A 21022-nucleotide genomic window follows, 5' to 3' on the forward strand; every position below is an offset into this window, starting at 1 on the left:
AAAAAAAAAAAAAAGAACCTTTAGGAGTACTCTGTCAGGCTCTGTGCTGACAGCTGGAGCTGCTTCAGATTCTGTCTCTCCCTCTCTGGCCCCTCCCTTGTCATGGTCTGTCTGTCTGTCTGTCTTTCAAAAATAAATACACATAAAAAATTTTTTTTTTTTTAAAGAACCTTTAGGTGTACTCTGTAGGGGTACTTGTGTGGTTATATCCTAGGATTACAGGTAACTTGAGTAATTTGAGTAAACCTCTTTAATATAACTTAGTCATTCTCAGTAAAACAGTGCAAAACCAAGATAGATAAGGTTTTTGTCATCTTTCTGTTCTCAGTACCTCTGCATGTATTCTGTTCCCTCTCATTTTCCATATAGCTCTTCTCTGCCTAATGCTACTCACATTATAGCTACAACTTGTATGTGAAGAAATCATTTCAGAGCCACAGCCAGACTGCCACTGATCATATCACTTTTCATACCAAAAATCTAAGCATGCCAAAGGCATGTTTTTAGGTCTGTCATGCATCCATTACTTGTATGTTGTCATAGCTCCGTTAGTGAAAGTAAAACAAAATTGTAATCTGCCATTCATTAGCAACAATAGAGTCGAAATCGACTCTTGATTTCAGCTCATATCATGATTCTCAGGGTCATGAGATTGAGCCCCATATTGTGAAGCCTGTTTAAGATTCATTCTCTCTCCCTCCCTCCCTCTTTCTCTTTCCCTCTCTCTCTCTCCCCCTCCCTCCCTCCCTCCCTCCCTTCCTCCACTTCCTTCACTTGCACTCTCTCTCTCTCTCAAAAATAAAATAAAATAAAATAAAATAAAATAAAATAAAATAAGGCAGTCACCAGTTAGAAAGATAGTGCTGAAATCAGTGCCTTTTCTCTTCCCCCTCTCTTATTTTTCAGATATGGCTTCCCAATTCCCTTATATTGCTAGATCAGTTCTGATATGGTAAATTTCCTCACAAATATGTTGTGTACATTTGTCAGAAATTCAAAATATAAAACAATATTAATTTAAAAATAGAACTCCCAAGAAGTAATCAGTCAAACTATGTATATCATCCTAGACCTCTTCCTCTATCTACATAATTCATCTGCAAAGTTCTGCAGTGGGTGCCCGGGTGGCTCAGGTCGTGATCTCACAGGTTTCGTGAATTTAAGCCCTGCATCAAGCTGGCTGCTCTCAGCATGGAGCTTGCTTTCAGATCCTCTGTCCTCTCTCTTCTGCCCTCACTTGTGTTCTCTCTTTCTCTCTCTCTCTCTCTCTCTCTCTCTCTCAAAGATTAATAAACATTAAAAAAAAATTCTGTAGTCCTTTTTGAATTTTATATAAATTTACCTTAGTTTTCATAAAATCTTCCCAACCATTTCTCTTGACATTTTAATTTTTGGTATTGTGAACATAAAGATTTTTTAGTATATACACTGTATATTTTAAAATTTCAAGGGAACAGTTGGGTAGAAGGTGTTTGGATTTTAGTAGGTTGCCAGAGTTCTGAACCAATTGACAAGATAAAAAATCAACTGGATTAGAAATGCTATTTCTAGGGGTGCCTGGGTGTTTTAGTCGGTTAAACGTCCAACTCTTGATTTTGACTCAGGTTATGATCTCAACATTTGTAACATCAGCTCTACGCTGATTATGGAGCCTGCTTGGGATTCTCTCTCCCTCTCCCTCTGCCCTTCCCTGGCTCATGCGTGCATGTGCTCTCTTTTTCAAATAAATTTTAAAGACAAATAAAGAAATGCTATTTCTATTATGTTAAAAAGTATGTTGGGGGCATAACTTGAATGAGAACCAGAATGGGCTTGCTAACTCTTAACAGCCCTCCCCTTCCTACTTTAGCATATTCAAGGAAAGGTTTGGGTCTGCAGAGTACATGGTATTTAATAGTCCCACTTATTAAGTAGTTAGATCCAAACGACTTTAACAGAATGTAGTATTCCCTTGAAATTTATTTTTTTATTATGAATATCATTGTCAAATTGGCTTACATACAACACCCAGTGCACATCCCAACAAGTGCCCTTCTCCATGCCCATCACCCATTTTCCCCTCTCCCCTACTCCCCCACCCCATCCACCCTCAGTTTGTTCTCTATATTTAAGAGTCTCTTGTGGTTTGCCTCCCTCCCTCTCTGTTTGTAACTATTTTTTCCCCTCCCCTTCCCTCATGGTCTTTCCTTGAAAGTTAAAGATACCTTATGATGCCCTGGTGAGTTCACTGTATTGCCCCTGGACATTTGGGGAACTTCCAGCTAGCCAATACAAATTTTTAAGGCAAAAGTATACATTATCCCCATGGTTGCAGGTAGTGATGCCCGCTGTGCCTGTGCTTTATCCCTGTAATTTTGGTAAGTATAGAATGAAGCTCAGGCATTTATTCTTAAAGTCCCACACTTGATTATTCTTTGTGATTTTTTTCTGTTCATTAAGAAAAGCTGTATGCTATCTATTTTCATGCGTTTTTCTTTATAAGATTCATAGATAATAAAAATTATTTTAAGACTGAGCTTGTTATAATTTTGTTCTTACTAGGGAAAAATGATCCTGAGTGTGATATTTGTGGTGGAGATCCAAGTAAGAAGTGCCGTTCTTGCTCCTGTCATATATGTGGTGGGAAACAGGAACCCAACATGCAGCTTCTATGTGATGAATGTAACATGGCCTATCATATTTACTGCCTGAATCCACCTTTGGATAAGGTCCCTGAAGAGGAATACTGGTATGATTATCAGGGTTTTTTTGTTATTACTGTGTTAAGAACTGAATGTGAAATATGTATTTAAACCACAAAAAGATTTCTTAAGATATGTAATGTGTATTAAAGCACTTAAAATTTTATAGCCAGTGGTTTATTGGCATTGATAACTTTGATTATTATCACAGCTTGTGAACCAGTCTCTAGCTGTTTTTAATCCTTGTAGTCCTTCCTCTAATATGGAGTCTGTGTTCTTTCAAAAATGCAAATCTGATTGTGTTAATTCCTTTGCTTCTCAGGTTTTATGTTGCCGTGCAAGGCCTTGCACAATATTTTTTTAGTTGATTTCTCCAGGTGCATTTCTTACCATTTTCCTCTTCATTTTCCCAAATACTCTACAGTCTAGCCAGATTAAATATCTTTTAGCTCCTTAAGTAAGTCTAGTTCTTTCTCTCCTCTGGGTTTTTATACTTGACACATTTTCTCTTTGAAATCTATTCATCTTTGCTTAACTTTAGGATATTTATCCTTCAGGTTTTCACTTAACTGTGATTCCATCTGGGAAGCCTTTTTGGGTGGCCTCTCTATCCCTCAGCTATTTTAGATGTGCCTGTTATAGTACTTAATAGTTATTTAAGTGCTTAATATATGCTAGATGCTAACAAAGTGTTTTACATGGATTATTGTATTTAATCCTATGAGGTTAATAAGTGGAACCAGGCACTAAGGTTAAATATACCAGCCAAAATCTCTGCTAAGTAGTCTTAGCTACAAAACAAAATCATTAGAAAAGAGACTGGGAAGAACACGCTCAAAGTAATAATGAACTTTTTCATGTCATAATAAGTTTTTTCTTCTTAAGCTTTGGACTATTGCTGGCGTGGAGGGTTAAGTTAAGGAATGACATACTCAGAAGTACGGGCATTCCTCAGAGATAGTACAGGTTCCAAAAGAGTCTGGTAAAGTAAATATCACAATAAGGCAAGTCAGATGAGCTTTTTTGTTTCTCAGTGCATATAAAATTTATGTTTACACATGATGCTGTAGCCTATTAAGTGTGCAAAATACTTTATTGCTAAAAATGCTAGCCATCATCTGAGTTTTCAGCAGGTCTTAATCATTGATCACAGATCACCCTGGCAACATAATAATATTGAAAAAGTTTGAAATATTGTGAGAATTACCCAAATGTGACACAGAGACAGAAAGTGAGCAAATGCTATTGGAAAAATCACACCAATAGACTTGCTTGATGCGGTGTTGCCACAAAGCTTCAGTTTGTAAAAAATAAACAAAAAACCACACAGTATCTGCAAAGTGCAATAAAATGAAGTGTGCTTGTAATAACATTACAATTGAGTAGCTGGTGTTACTGTAAAGAATAGATTGTTTTCTTCCCTTTGGCCTATCCCCATCTGTTGGGAGGGTTGTTACTGTATTACCACAGAGGCTGTAAGGGTGGGTGGAGGGAAGGGATGTAACTTCTTCCTTTCACCCCCTTCCTCTGCCTTGCGTGGTCACAGCCTGAATTTTACCGTCTGTAAACATATTTCCTCTAAAATCTCATATATTTTTCTTCCCTTTTGTTTCTGTGGACAGTATGCTCCTGCTTCTCTAAAATGCGAACCCTTCTGTCTGCTCTCACAGTTCTGTATCCCTTTGCCTTTTCAGGAACTTCATTCCTATGGTGAATTCCTCTCCCAGATTGCCATTGCTGGGTTATTCTCAGTATCCTATAATCTATTCAGTCACACACACACCCTTCCCTTGATCCCATTTCTTTGCTTCCTTTATGGCAAAGCTTCTCAAGAACTGTCTGCATTGGTAATTTCCATTTCCTCTCCTCCTGTTCATACTTCAGCTCTCCAATTGGACTTTCCTTCTCACAACTCCACTATATTTGTTTAAGTTAGGCTCACAGACACATTCCGTGTTGCCAAATCCATTGGTCCTGTCTAAGCCCTCTCTTACTTATACTTACCAGCTCTCTGTCTTTATAGATTTTCTGATACCATATGACCTAATTTTCATCCTACTCCACTGGCCTTTCCTTCTTAATCTCTTGTTGGTTTTCTCATATCTACCAGATTTTGGAGTTTTCCAGAGCACTATTCACTTGCTTTTTGTTCTTCATGCTTGCTCCCTAGATGACCTCATCCTATCATGAGACTTTAAATATGAAGCTAATGGTTCTAAATTTTTGATATCTTCATAGCTAATCTTCCCTGGGCTCTGTATTCCTGTATTCATTCAATTGCTTACTTGACAGGTATCACAAAAGTAGTCCAGCTGGAGATCTTGATTTCCATAAACATACCCCCTAAAACCTTCCTCCTCCCTCAGTCCTCAGTAAATACTACAGTCATCCTGTCTACTTGCTCAGGCTTAAAAGCTAAACTTCATCTTTGATTCTCTCTTTGCCCTCCTTACATAGTCCACATCCAATTATACATGAGCAGATCTTGTCAGTCCTGCATAATCTTTCTCCACTCTCACCCTTCAGTCCAAACCAACATCTCTTCCCTGAACTGTATAATAAACACCCAACTTGTGTCCTTGCTTTCACAATGCTTACCAGGTGTCCTTTCTCGCATAGCAGCAGAATGATCTTACTAAGTCCGAATCTGTTCAAAGCCCCCTAGTGTCTTCCTTTTGCACTTAGAATAAAACTAAGCCCATGCCATCAATGACCTGACCCCTGCCTGTTCTATAACCTCATTGCTTATCTCTGTGCAGTTCAGAGTTGACCTAAACTTCAGCTTCCCAACCTTCATGTTTTTCAAGGCATACCACTCCTTCTTATGCCTCGGGACTTTTATACTTAATGTCTTTTTGCCCGGAATGCCTTCCCTGGCTTCTTCTCAAAGGAGACCAACTGACTCCTTTGGTCTCAGCTGGAATATCACTTCAGAAACTACTCTATCTAAAGATACGTGCCATGTTTAATCAGTCTTAACATCCACATAACCCTGATGTATTTCCTTTATAGAACTTGTCACTTCCTGAAATTGTTTCATTATATGTACTAGTTTTCCTTAACTACTCTGTACAAACATTTTGATCACATTTATCCCCAGTATCAAATAGTGCCTGACATAGGAGGTTCTGAGCAAACCTGATGAAGGAATGAAGGTTTGACCATCTTTTCTATGTCTCCAAATCATTTCACCTCTGAACTCATTTTCTCATCAGAAATAGTACCTGCTTTGCCCCTAAGATCTCTGATAAAATTAGTTTTAAAAGTTAGCACATCAGGTAAAATTAATTTTGGGAAACCTCCTGATTTCTCAGTTAGAAGGGATTCTACTTGGTATTATCTGTTGACTTCTACATTTTAATTTTTGCCTTGATTTTGCATCTGTATATTACAACTTAACTGATTTTCTCAGAATCAGTGACTGACTTACATTTTTCTTTCCTGTAGTACTAAACAAGATATCTCATAATTAGGCAATTAGAATTAACTGGTGGGCATCGGTGTCTTTTTTTCCCTATAGACCATATGGATAATTATGAAATGGAAAGTATAGGCACATTTAAGATTAATTAATGCAGGGAGAGGCCAGTTGATCTTTGTTAGGGTATTCCTCAAGTTTCCATTTCTTGCTGACATAGGAATAGCCCCATCTGATTCTATAGACATATTTATTTATACTTTGCTCTTTAGAAATGATTTAAGGTAGCTTATAATGATATATAAATTATAGTTGGGTAACCAACTACAAATAGGCTAAAGAAAAAACAAGTATAGGGAATTAAAAAGAGCTAGGCATAAGGCTAATTAACATAAACAAGCATCCTTGAATCCTTTATATTTGCTGTGATAGACTATACGTTTTGACTTGGAGAGTTCTAATAACTAATTTAGATGGGAAGATGTATCAGTTGTATAGTTGAACAGTCTAGGATCATCTATTCTTGCTACTTTTGTTTTAATAATAGGAACTTCAAATGAGTAAATTCCATTCTCCAGGTTAGTGATAAGATCAGAGCACATGCTGCCATTTGAATTGGACAGCTCTGGCTTTTGAACTGAATTTGAGATTCTATGATATTATAATCTTTCACATTCTTTAAAGGAATGATAAGGGTTTTTTTTTCTGCTACCTTAACCATATAAATATTTTGAAAAGTTTAATACTAAAATGCCAGCTGAACATCTATATTATACACCAAGTATTACATCTTAAAACATTTTCTGACCTAGAAAGGCCATTCTGTTATTGGCTTTAATATGGTATATTAAAATTCCTTTCTCTTTTAAAGGTATTGTCCTTCCTGTAAAACTGATTCCAGTGAAGTTGTAAAGGCTGGTGAAAGACTCAAGATGAGTAAAAAGAAAGCAAAGATGCCATCAGCTAGTACTGAAAGCCGGAGAGACTGGGGCAGGGTAAGGAAGAAAGTCATCTTTCCTTCTTAGCTATAATGTTTTAACTGTAATGCAAGTTATAACTGTTTGATACCAACAGTAGTAGTGACATAAATTACATTTGCCGTATCAGAAATATTAAATAATTTTATTGTTTATTTGCTATAACTTAATTATGTGTTAATTAAATCATATAAATTATGTATTAATTATGCAGTTAGGTTTCTGTTTTGTTCTCATTTTATTTGACTTTAAGATTTGGCTTTAAGGGTTGACATAACCAATTTGTCAAACAACTTGTTCTATAACTTGTAGGGGATGGCCTGTGTTGGTCGCACTAGAGAATGTACTATTGTTCCTTCTAATCATTATGGACCTATTCCTGGGATTCCTGTTGGGTCAACATGGAGATTTAGAGTTCAGGTATGTTTTAAATTGACTTTGTTGAAAGGGTAAAGTTGTAAAAAATTGTAGCAGTGTCAGTATCTATTGATTATAAGTGGGCTAATCTAGGTTGTATCGCATGGCATTCAGTTGTTACAATGAAAGATTCTCTGTAGGATGGGTAGACTCTTCCACATAGTTTAACAGGTCCATACATCATGGAATTAGGCATCAGCTGTGCTTTTTTTTAATCACTTTTACTGTTTTCTAGATATGATAGTTAACATTATTAAACTTTCTAGAGAATTTTTCTTGCTGAGAATTTAATATTTGAAATATTAGGGGTTTCTTTCTTTAAAATTTGTGGTAAGTTCTCATTTAATGTTATTGAAGTCCAAGAAAGCTCATTCCGGGTGTTTTGTTTGTAGCTTATCCTCCGGAATGAATGTTAAGTTGTTGGTCAAAGGATGTGCCAGGTGATCCAATGATAAAATCACTTGTCACATCTTTTCCTGTTGTATTCATTTCTAATTTCTTTATTATAAAGGTAATTTTATCATTATAGAGATTTTAAAAGTTTTTTGTCCTCATTTTCTGTTTCTCAGGCACCACCACTTTGAAGTTTTAGCTGTTTCTTCTAGATTTACCTCCTTATTTCTGAGTAGCATGTTTATACTGCTTTTGTCTTTGTATTTTAGTTTTATTAACTTCTTTCTATGGTTGATGAGCATTAAGTTTAACACACTGTGTGTCTTCCCATGTTTGCAATGGTTATATTACAATTTTGGCTAAATACATATGCATGTTGTATAGTATGACTCAAATCTTTAAATACAGTAAAAAATACTACAAATAAATACAATATAATATAAATACAATAAAAAGTACACTTAGCATATTTTTAATTGTCTTGGGTTTTTGTTTGCTTCATTCTTTTTTTATATACCTGTCACTAATTCATTCCCAAACTTTAAAAGCCCCCATTAATACTGTCTCAGATGCGTTTGCAGTTGTTAGCCTGAACAGTTAGAAGAATGGATTTGCCATTTAGGAAGTGGGGAAGAATCAGAAGAGATTTATTGTCATCAGGATTGATGAGGTTGAGAATCAGGTGGTCCCATCTTCTGAAGTACCTGGTGTTTTCAAGGCTTACACTCAGGTTCTGAGGCTTTTATTAGCTTCTCACTGGCTTCTAATGTGTGTCTTTCCCTGCCCCACTGTGCACCATCCAGGGAATTTGAGGAACACAAAGTAACGCTGTTTTAGTGAGCCAAAATTGAAGATCTATGGGGAGAAGCAGTAGGCCATTGAAGTAGTAGAATAGCATGATTAAACTAACGAATTGGGTAGCATGTTTGGGTAACATTGAGTAGTTTTGGTTCAAACATTTGCTCTATGAAGGAGAAGCTGGAGAAGATAAGAGTTAAGGCTGGGAACATGCAGAAGAATGAAACTGGACCACTTTCTTACACCACACACAAACATAAATTAAAAATGGATGAAAGATCTAAATGTGAGACAGGAAACCATCAAAATCCTAGAAGAGAAAACAGGCAGCAACCTCTTTGACCTCAGCCACAGCAACTTCTTACTTGACATGTCTCCGGAGGCAAGGGAAATAAAAGCAAAAAATGAACTGTTGAGACCTCATCAAGATAAAAAGCTTCTACACAGCAAGGGACACAGTCAACAAAAGTAAAAGGCAAGCAGAATGGGAGAAGATATTTTTAAATGACACATCAGTTAAAGGGTTAGTATCCAAAATCTATAAAGAACTTACCAAACTCAGCACCCAAAAAAGAAATAATCCAGTGAAGAAATGGGCAGAAGACATGAATAGACCCTTTTCCAAAGAAGACATCCAGGTGGCCAACAGACACATGAAAGATGCTCAACATCACTCATCATGAGGGAGATACAAACCAAAACCACATTGAGATACCACCTCATACCAGTTAGAGTGGCTAAATTTAACAACTCAGACAGCAACAGATGTTGGCAAGGATATAGAGAAAGGGGAACTTTCTTGCTCTGTTGGTCGGAATGCAAACTGGTGCAGTCACTCTGGAAAACAGTGTGGAGGTTCCTCAAAAAATTAAAAATAGAAGTACCCTGCGACTCAGCAGTAGCTCTACTAGCAATTTATCCTGAGGATACAAGAGTGCTGATTCATAAGGGCACATGTACCCCAGTGTTTATAACAGTGCTATCAACAATAGCCAAATTATGGAAAGAGCCAAAATCAATTAATGAATGGATTAAGAAGATGTGGTGTATGTATGTGTGTGTGTATATATATATATACACACACACAAACAAACACACACACACATACACACATACACATATATATATACACACACACACAATAGAATACTACTCAGCAATTTAAAAGAATGAAATCTTGCCATTTGCAACAATATGGATGGAACTGGAGGGTATTATGCTAAGTGAAATAAGTCAGTCAGAAATAGATATGATTTTCACTCATATGTGGAATTTGAGAAACAGAAGAACATAGAGGAAGGGAAGAAAAATAAGTTACAGAGATAGAGGCAAACCATAAAAGACTCTTCAATACAGAGAACAAACTGAGGGTTGATGGGGTGGGGGGTTGAGGGGGCAGGAAAAATGGGAGATGGGCATTGAGGAGGGCACTTGTTGGGATGAGCACTGGGTGTTGTATGTAAGTGATCAATCACGGGAATCTAATCCTGAAGCCAAGACTACACTGTATACAGTGTTAGCTAACGTTGCGATAAATTACTTAAAAAAAAAAAAAAAAGTTAAGGCTGGGAAAGCAGATAGGAGCCAGATTGAGAGAGAGTAATGTGTAATACTTAATTTGGGCTTGGTATACAATAAGACCATTTAATATATTTTAAGCAGTTGAATATTAAAAGCAGAATTGTTCTTAAAAGTATTTTCTGTTTGTGATCAGTAGAATGGGGTTTGAAGGGAAAAAACTGGAGGCAGTGAAAAAGGGGGATTAATGACATTCATGACTCAAACTAAGATTATAGCAGAAGTAGAAAAGTAAAGACTTGAGAGATTTAGGAGATTGAATCAGCAGTATTTGTGACCAAATGTGTTTTAAGAATAGAGAAGAATGATGCAAAAATGACTCTTGCCTTTCTCATGTGGCTAGGGAGCAGTGCCATAATTAAAGACAAGAAATAAGGTGGGGAGGGATCTGGGCCACTGATAGCAAATTCTGTTTGACCCAAGTTGAGCTGGAACGACCGGTAGACATAAAATGATGATTATTTAACAATTATTTTGAAACTTGGAATTCTAGATCTGAGCAGTTTTAAGAGTCATCAGCTTAGTACCTAAGGGATATGTAGTTAGAAAGAAGTAAAGTCAGGGAGGAAAGATAGAACTCTGGGTGACATTCAGTTCTTAGTTGGAGGGTTTTAGGATCCAATAATATATATGAAAGCATTTTGTAAACATAACTGTTCAAAGGTATTTTGAGACTCTCTTTATTTCATAGGTGAGCGAAGCAGGTGTCCATAGGCCCCATGTTGGTGGAATTCATGGTCGAAGTAATGATGGGGCTTATTCTCTTGTCCTTGCTGGTGGATTTGCGGATGAAGTAGTAAGTCATAATACAACCTTGTTCTTTAGAACCATTCTTAATCATTCAGTAAAATACAGATGTTTTGTGTAGGGTGTATAAAACCCCATCTTTTTTTAGCATAGTTTTTATGTTGAAGTGGTCACTTCTATATAAGTTATAAGAAAAGTCAATTGACAGTCTTCAATCTTTACAAGTGTTGATTTATGTATACATGTGGTTGCTGATTATTGCAATGAAAACATACTTTACAGAACTCACTTTTTTTATTAAACTTTTTATTTTGGGATATTGCAGATTGACATGTAGCATTAGAAATACTACAGAGATCTCTGTGCTCTTTACGCATTTTCCTCCCAATGGTAACATCTTGCAAAACTGTAGTACAGTATCACAACCAGGATATTGACATATTGATACATTTAGGTCACTGAACATTTCCCTTAACCACAAGTATCCCTCATTGTGCCCTTTGATAACCACACATACTGTATCTGCTCTCCCTCAACCCATCCCTAACCCCTGACAACCACTAATCTGTTCTCCATTCCTATAATTTTGTTGCTTCAAAGATTTTTATAATTGGAGTCATCTGGGCGTCTCAGTCCATTATGTGTTTGACTCTTGATTTTGGCTCAGGTTATGATCTCACAGTTGTGAGGCTGGGCTCCACACTGATCATGGAGCCTGCTTAAGATTCTCTCTCACTCTCCCTCTGCCCCTCCCCCATTTACATACTCTCACTCTCTCTCTCTCAAAAAAATAAATAAATAATTTTTATGAGTGGAATCATACAGTATGTGACCTTTGGGAATGGTACTTTTTGCCCAGCATAATTCTCAAATTGTGGCATGTATTAATATTTTATTCCTTTTTTATTGCTGAGTAGTATTCCATGATATAGGTATAACACAGTTTGTTTAACCATTCACTCATTGAAGAACATTCAGGTTGTTATAGTTTTTGACTTTACAGATGACTGTGATAAATGTTTGAGTACAGGCTTTTGTTGTTTTTTGTTTTTTATAAACGTAACTCTTCATTTCTCTGTGATGAATGCCCAGAAGTGTACTGTTGGGTTATATGGTAGTTGAACATTTAGTTTTTTAGGAAGCTGCCAAATTGTTTTCCAGAGGGATTATACTACTTTACATTCCTATTATCAGTGTGTAAGTGATTCAGTTTCTCTGCATTCTTACCAGCATTCAGTGTTGTTGCTTTATTTTACTTTAGCCATTCTGATACGTATGTAGTGAGATCTCATTGTGGTTTTAGTTGACAGTTCCCAAATGGCTGATGATGTTAGGCATGATTTATTTGCTTTTTTGCTGTGTGTATAGCGTCCTTGGTGGTATATCTTCAGGTCGTTTGCCCATTTTTCTAATTGGGTCACATTTGGTTTGCTGTTCATTAAATGTGTACTTTACATGTATTTTCTCCCATTCTGTTTCATTGGTTTGTTTTCATGGTATATTATAATGATGAATTAGAGTAGCTATGGAGAAGCCAAGATGTAGTATGCTTTCAGACAAAGGTAGAAAAGTTTGCCATTTTTCTGACTGGCAGATTTGGCAGTACATTTGCATTAGCATGGCAAAGGAAACTGAAAATGGAAATATTCAAGTTAAGTCTTTGAGTACTCCTTTAACATGTATATTTTGAAGTTGTATTTTTCAGAAATACAAAGGGTGTTGTAGAGTTTATTACAGTAGGCACTTATTTTTTTTTAAGGCTCTGTAAGAAAACAAGCCAAGAGTAGAAACTCTTTAACATGTTTTTAGCATTGACCCAGTTGTGTTTGATCTGGAGTCTCACATTTGTGTGTGAGACTTGCCTAATTATTTTACCCCAGTGAACCTCAGTTTCCCCATGTGTAAAATAGAGAAAATAGTATCACCATTTTATATCAAAATAATTGATGTTAAATGAGGTAATTTATGTAATCTTGGAACATAACAAGAATTCAAATAATTGTATTGTCTATAGCAGATTATCTTAAATATATGAAACATAAACATGTAAAGTTGAAAATGAGTGCTAATTGAATTCAGGTGGGTATTATTACTTTCCTTTTTCCCCATCTTTTGAATATAGTTACTAATCAAACATTAAACATTTACAGTACTGATGAGCTCTCAATGATGTGTATTAAGCAGTTAAAGAATGTTAAATAATGTAAGAATATTTTAAGGCTAAAACACATAGGCTTAGTTCACCAACTAAGATGTATCTGGAGATGTTAATATATTTTATAAGCATTTTCAATCTTTTCCTCTTTTATCATAGGCAGATCATATGTACAGAAATAGGTGGAGGAAACCTGAATAAGCTCTTTTTTTTTTTTTTTTTTTTTGGTTAGAAAATGATTTGTTTTGAAACCTTTAATTTAGTATAACATCCATGGAACCAGTGATCTTTGTTCTGTCCAGATGAATGGACATGAAACTACTGAATACCTGTTGATAAACTGGTTAATATTTTAGTCCAGTCACTTGACAATCAAATGCTAGTTTTAGTGCCCTTTGTGACCTCACTTAAGGAATGAGGATCCACAAAGCTGGTCTGCCTTTTAGTTGTCTTGAGAAGTAGTTTGCTTAGTGATAGGAACAGATTCTGGAACTAAACAATTAGGGTTTGTGTCCTGGTGCCATCTCTTACTAGCTAAGTGACTTTAGGGAAGTTAATGAACTTCCTCATATATAAAATAAGGCTTTATGATACCTTACATCACAGGGTTGATGTGAGGGTAAAAAGAATCCATGTAAAATCTTAGCCTAACCCCCCCCCCCCCCCCCCCACACACACACAGTAAGTGGAAGTGTTACCAGCAGTAGTGGTAGTATCCAGTTTTGCAAACATGTAAGGAGTATTAGAAGAGAGAAACTCACAGAAATTGCAACTGTATTCTATCTAAATAGCCTTGAATTAAGGAATCATCAAAGGTGTCTGAGAAAAGTTTAATGATGTTAACTATGCTTTAGGATATTTATCTGATAGTCTTTGGCAGGGGGTGTTGAGAAGATTTGAGATGAACTCCTTTTGCTTGATAAAGGTGATGGCAGGAAGGGGAACATCCAGCTTATTGTGTTAGACAGCTGCTTTACAACTTGAAAAAAGAGTAGAGACTGGGAAATTGAGTCACTGTGGGGCAGTGGTATGTCCCCTCTATAAATGATGACTTCTTATGTGAGGGGTTCTCAGACAGCAGTCTTTAGGCTACTGGCTCACAGGGGTACATGGACTTAAAGATGTAATAAATTTGGGCTGATCATTTTTCCTCAGGAAAATTAGTCTGAACTAATACCGACTGAGCTCTGACAGTCTGACAATTCTTTTTTCCCCAGTGACAATTAAAGTTTCTATTGGTGTGACGATTAAAGTAAGGATGAGTTAATGACATAGAATACAATATGAGGTAGAATAACTATTTTTACTTATTTGCTGCTTGAAAAATAATCAGAAATGTTTTTGTTCTTTCGTTTTAAACAGTACTGAGCTTAGATTGTCCCTATTATTCTCTCCTAGTCCCCACTCCCTTTTCCTTTATAGCACTGCCACAATTCTAACTTCAAAAGTTGACAGAGTTGGGATGCCTGGGTGGCTCAGTCAGTTCAGTGTCCAACTTCTGATTTTGGTTCAGGTCATGAGCCTTAGTCTTTAAGATATAGTCCTCAGTATTGGATCAACAAAAACTGAAGTCAAGGTTTTTAGACAGATAAGAACACTTACTAGACCATGAGATTTTGGGGGCACCTGGGTGGCTCAGTCAGTTAAGCATCCGACTTTAGCTCAGGTCATGAGCTCACGGTTCATGAGTTAGAGCCCCGGGTCATGAGTTAGAGCCCTGTGCAGGGCTCTGTGCTGACAGCTCAGAGCCTGGAGCCTGTTTCAAATTCTGTGTCTCCCTCCCTCTCTGCCCCTCCCCAGCTCACACTCTGTCTCTCTCCATCTCTCAAAAGTGAATAAACATTTAAAAAAATTTTTTTAAAACATGAAATTTTAGTTTTTACTTTATCCAAAGGAAAAACAAGATGCAAAATAATTGACCTTTATTACAGACAAGGATTTAATAGAGAACACTTGATTATCTTGAGTTCAGTCTAAACTAATTAAAATCTTGCAATAAAGAAGTAACACTAATGGGTGGGGGAATGGGCAAGATGAGTGAAGAGGAGTTAGAGATAGAGTCTTCTAGTTATGGAATTACTAAGTCATGGGAATATAAAAGACAGCATAAATAATATAGTCAATGGTTATATTAGCATTGTATGGTGATAGATGGTAGCTACACTTGTGGTTAGCATACAGTAATGTGTAATTTTGTTGAATCACTATGTTGGATGCCTGAGACTAATGTTATATTGTGTGTCAACTATAACAATAATAAAAAAAAAAAAGAACCACTATTTTGATAGTGCTAATAGAATTAATTTGTATACTGATACTCTTCTCAATTGATTTTGAGTACTGATTCAGATAGAAACTTAGTAATATCAATATAAATTTATAGCTATTACAGAGATATTTGTGGAGCTAGTTTATGTAATACCTACTTCCTTTGGCATGTTTTTTTCACATTTACTAGATACTTTATACAGATTTTAGTTTTCAAATTCTTTTCCAATGTTCTTTTTAATGCTAGGTGATTTTTTTTTATCTCAGTGTGATTTGAGTGAACCTGTACAGCGTGAAATGTGGGGAACTTAGTATTCTGTAAGGATTTTAATTTTGAAATTTAACAGCAAACTTGGGTATGACATCGATTGCTGATGGGAAATCAGATACAGAGTATTTACTGAAATGATACTCTGTAAAAACCTACAAGCTAATATTGATGTTTATTTTAATACCGTTGAATTAAATAATATTCCCAGTCCATAAGACCTTATTTTCTAGCATTCTTTTTTTTAATTTTTTTAAATGTTTGTTTGTTTATAATGTTTATTTGTTTTTGAGAGAGACAGACAGACAGAACAAAAGCAGGGAAGGGGCAGAGAGAGAGGGAGACACAGAATCCGAAGCAGGCTCCAGGCTCTGAGCTGTCAGCACAGAGCCTGACCTGGGGCTCAAACTCACGAACCGCAGGATCACAACCTGAGCCAAAGCTGGCCGCTTACCCGACTGAGCCACCCAGGAGCCCCTGTTTTCTAACATTCTGTAGATTATTGGCTTATATGTATAGCATGAGAATAGCCACATTTAGAAGTATTGGAAGCTATAACTTTAAAATGATCAACTCGATAACTTGATATAACTTGAGGGTATACTATGTACACCACTTTTAAATTTTGTCTGATTTTGGTATATACCTTGAGAGAACGTGTAAATCCATAACATCCTAACCAAGTGCTCTGACTGTAAAACAAGAATTAGTGAAATTATATTTGGGCTTAGGTATCTTAATGTTGAAATTTTTCTCCTGTAGGACCGAGGTGATGAATTCACATACACTGGGAGTGGTGGTAAAAATCTTGCTGGTAATAAAAGAATTGGTGCACCATCAGCTGATCAAACATTAACAAACATGAACAGGTATTCTTTACTGTTAGAGTTTGTAAAGTCTATTTATTTGGGCTTTGTATAAAAGTTTGATTATATTAATATAATTTGTAAGTTATTCTGTAGGGCAGAATCTTAAATTGAGAGTTAAAAATCTAAATTTAAAATCCCATTATCTGATTATATAATTGTTTATAAGTATTGTAACTTATTTCTTTATATTTTGTAAATAACATAATTCCCAGTCTTAATACATGTGCTTTACATTTTAAAACATGTTGAAACCTTTGAAGGAAGGGAATCTAATATAAGTGATATTGAGAACAAGGTGGCTTATCTACTACCTCATGGATCAAAGTTATGTTTTACCCAACACAGATTTGTCTTTTAAAGTAACAAACTTCTTTTTAGAGGAAACTCACCAATATGAAGTAGGTTTAAGATTGGGAGCCCACATTTGTGGGCATAAGTGAAATATCAGATAAACTTAAAGCTATACTCAAGGTGCTTTTAGGATTTATAATGTCTTTTAAGTGTTAGAATGTTTAGTTATAAAAGTGACCTTTTCTAACTAAATGCTTATAAAGCATTACAAAAGAGCCACCTTGTGCTGACCTTTGTTCTATAGAGGTATTAATGATATGCCAGCTTCCATGGGAGCAGAAAACTTGACGACTTCAAAATGTTTTAGTTCATAAATGCATGCTAATAGCAATAATAATAAAGTGACCCAGATCATCAGATAGCAACAACCACATTATAACTTGTCATAATTTTTAGGTCAATTTCATAAAGTCAAAATTTTTATATCCTATTGTTATGAGTGTTTTATGGATTATTGAGTAAAAATGAGTATTTTTCTTTGAATCTGAATCACTCGGTTTTAAGTAGTGTGCCCTTAATTTCTGATTACCGTGTGAAGTAAAGAATATACCAGTATGATTTCAAGAATTTGTTGCATACCAAATTACATAGTCTGTTTTTATGTCTTCCTTCTCTATTATTTCTGACAGTAGGATTATTTAACTGAACCAGCAGAGGAGACAGGTCAGATTTGCTGGTGAAAACATTCCTGAAGTAGGAGTCCAGTCCCTAGTTAGTCTTTTTCTAGTGAGAAAGCAGCTCTTTAGGAGGAATGATCTTAAAAGGAGTTAGAAATATTTTGATGTGTTTTTGTCAGTGAAAGTATATCTTGAATTTTTAAAAGTGCTTTTTTAAGTTGTCTCATCTGAAGATTATATTTACCCTTTAATAATAATGAGTTATTTTGCTTGAATGAGATTTGTTTCCTAACTACCTGCACTTGTAATGTAAATGGTAAATATTTTTCAAGCTTTTAAAGAATCTAAGTATAACCCTGTTTACCATTATGTTACAATCTCAGAAAATAATTGATACGTTGTAAAAATGTTTGTATTTAAGAGAAGGTAGTGAAAATAAAATTCTGACTGAAAACAATTTAGGATTGACTTACCATAGGGACTCTGACATCCATTCAGTTAATTTATACATTAAGTTTTGAGTACACATTGTGATTATAAAGACCTCTTGAGCAAAGATACATAGATGTTTCATAAACATGAAAACCAAGGTCAAAGACCCTTAGCTCTGACCCATATTACACTTTTTCCTGACTAGTGTATGGTCCAGTTTATTTTTCCTTCTCCACTAAGAGGGAGTTTGACCCTTGCTTCTTGCTTTGAGAAGGTTGTTCCTATTTCTTCTCAGCTCTTTCACTTTATGAAACTGAAGTGGGCAGCAAGGTATCCTGGCCTTCCTTTATCAGGGCAGTTAGAAACAACCAATTGAGCTGCAGACTAATGGTAAAGCCTTGTTTTGCATAGTTTGATCTTCTTGGAATCTCTTCACATACTTGAACAACCTACATACTTAATGTGAAAATAGAAGTGAGTTATTAATGCCAGTTAGTGGTGGCAGTTCTGACTAAAGGTCCTTGTAAGTACCAAACCATTCTGTTCATTAATGTGAAAATAGTACTTATTCTTTTCCTTGCTCTTTAAGAAGATGAAGTATGTATATCTCAATAGGTATTCCATAAATAAGATATAATACTAACACTAGAAGATTGGATACATTTTCTTCTACCTCCCAGAGATTTAATGCATCTCCCTTTGAGATTAAAAAAAATTAACTTGGTAAACTCCAACTATTTGACCACATTTATGAAAGTTTTTTTTTTTTTTTTTTTTTAACTAAACACTGTATTTACTTTAACAATATAACTGTGATGAAGAGATTTGGGTAGATTAGACATTTCATCTTACGGTGAATTTCATTTGAAGCTGCATAAAAAGAATTATGCCCTGAAAAAGTATTTTGTATCATATCTGAATTTACCAAATTGGGTGTGTGTGTTTTTAACCTTACATGTTCTCAGTGGTGTCTTGTCACTTAAGTTAGGAAGTAGGTATCTCAGAGGAAGAATACTAATTTTAAATAGTTTCTGATTTGGTGGGAACTTTGGGGTTTTTTTGTTTGGTTTGGTTTTTTTTGTTGTTTTTGTTTTTTTGGCAGGACTAAGTTCTCCCAAGAAAGGTCTTCTAACATAACCTTACTGATTAATTACTACTAAGTGAGTACACATACTAAGGAAGCTTCAAGTAAATCAGGTGCTGCTTCTCACTCACTGTTCCTCCTTGTTCATGTGTCATCATAAAAATAGTGATCTGGAGGAGCCAAAAATCTTTATTATCATGATTTAGTGCAGGCATTTGATTGCTTCAGTTTTATTTAAACTTACCTTTTTACTAGAAATCTTTAAACGATAATTTCATATTAAAATTGTTCTTTAATAACTTTTAAACGGTAAGGAATCTCTATCATCTGGAATGTGGAAAGTAGACCTAGAAAGGTCATTTGTACCTTGCTGACAAATTTATTTTTCTGGATTTCTTTCTACATTATTCCAGCAATATACTTCACTCCCTCCCTTATCAAAAATAACTACTACAACAATCACTTGCTTTAGTGTCCAACTTTCTCCCTTCCCTCGTTATTTAAAAAAAAATTCCATGTATTTCTAGTTGTTTTCTATTATACGTGGCACAGATGTTATTACTTTCAGAAGAACCCTACAGGCTATCTGAGAACCAATCCCCTGGCTTGGGGGTGACATCAGAAAACTGATTTGTCTTCTCTGCTGGTGGGGGAAAGCATAATCCTATTATCTGGAATAATATGGAAAGAATCATAGAATCTTAACTATCAGGTAAGGCATAATTCACCTTTTAATTGAGCTAATAATGCGATTATATACTTAAAGATTACTTGGTATAAAGACTTTGTTTTATTTTTTAGGGCATTGGCCCTAAACTGTGATGCTCCATTGGATGATAAAATTGGAGCAGAGTCTCGGAATTGGAGAGCTGGTAAGCCAGTCAGAGTGATACGCAGTTTTAAAGGGAGGAAGATCAGCAAATATGCTCCTGAAGAAGGCAACAGATATGATGGCATTTATAAGGTGCTCTATCTGGCATGACATCTTGTTAGTCATTTTTCCTGGGCTTTCAAGACAGGGTTGCCACAGGGAACTACCCTACAGTGGGTGGGCTAAAGGAAGTAGTAGACCACCTTAGTTGGTATCTCTACTTTTTCTGGAAATGTAACAGATATACAAAGTGAGCTCCTAACTTTGATATTTTTTCTCTTAATGCTTATTTGAAGTCCATAAGGGCAGAGTTCTGTTTTAGGTTAAGTTTTTTATAAGTATATATTCTCTGTGATAAAACTATTTGAATAACATGGGCATCATAGATACTGATTGTTATATCTTTCAGAATTATTTTAATTATAATAGATTTTCAGAGCCAAGCACATTATAATTGTTCAGATAGGTTGTATTGTTTTAAAAAATGGAGGCATTTACTGCCACCATTTTTATATCCTATTATGCGAGATTCTGTTATTGAGCATAATCTTGTTAATATTTCAAACTTATAGCAATGGGTACTTATGTGGGAACTACCTTAATTAAAAATCAAGGTAAAAACAGTATTCTAGTGATTTTTTATTTACTATTCTTAAAGCAAGTATCTTTTGAAGTTGCATTCAGTTAAGTCAAGTGTACTTAGTTAAACTAGTAATGTGGCATTATGAATAAGTCTAAATATTAAATCTCAAACTAGTACCGAAATAATTATGATTTAGGTGGTGAAATACTGGCCAGAGATTTCATCAAGCCATGGATTCTTGGTTTGGCGCTACCTTTTAAGAAGAGATGATGTTGAACCTGCTCCTTGGACCTCAGAAGGAATAGAACGGTCAAGGAGACTATGTCTACGTTTACAGGTTAGATTACATTTGTCTAGGCTACCTGTATGCTCATAAAAACACACACCTCTGTAGTATCTTTGTGCCTTAACACTGGATACAGCTCACAGCAATTGATCAGTGGACTGTAAGGGGTGAGGAATGAAATCATTCAAGTATACAGAAGGAAAACAAATAAAAAGGTAGTAGCATTCTA

The 21022-nt window shown here is 35.5% G+C and overlaps 1 protein-coding gene across 2 annotated transcripts in view; it reads left to right on the plus strand.

Annotated features, from left to right (window-relative positions):
- The window catches only part of UHRF2 (ubiquitin like with PHD and ring finger domains 2), an 80489-nt gene that overhangs the window by 50762 nt on the left and 8705 nt on the right, over positions 1-21022 (plus strand). For both annotated transcript variants that reach the window (XM_040460874.1, XM_040460873.1), the window contains exons 6-12: positions 2542-2728; positions 6971-7094; positions 7389-7496; positions 10954-11058; positions 16463-16569; positions 19855-20017; positions 20704-20844. In XM_040460874.1, coding sequence (XP_040316808.1) covers positions 2542-2728; positions 6971-7094; positions 7389-7496; positions 10954-11058; positions 16463-16569; positions 19855-20017; positions 20704-20844 — 935 coding nt within the window. The remainder of the gene's footprint in view (positions 1-2541; positions 2729-6970; positions 7095-7388; positions 7497-10953; positions 11059-16462; positions 16570-19854; positions 20018-20703; positions 20845-21022) is intronic.

This window comes from Herpailurus yagouaroundi, unplaced genomic scaffold (assembly GCF_014898765.1).
Source record: "Herpailurus yagouaroundi ecotype Mexico unplaced genomic scaffold, PumYag 252, whole genome shotgun sequence".
Taxonomy (NCBI): domain Eukaryota; kingdom Metazoa; phylum Chordata; class Mammalia; order Carnivora; family Felidae; genus Herpailurus; species Herpailurus yagouaroundi.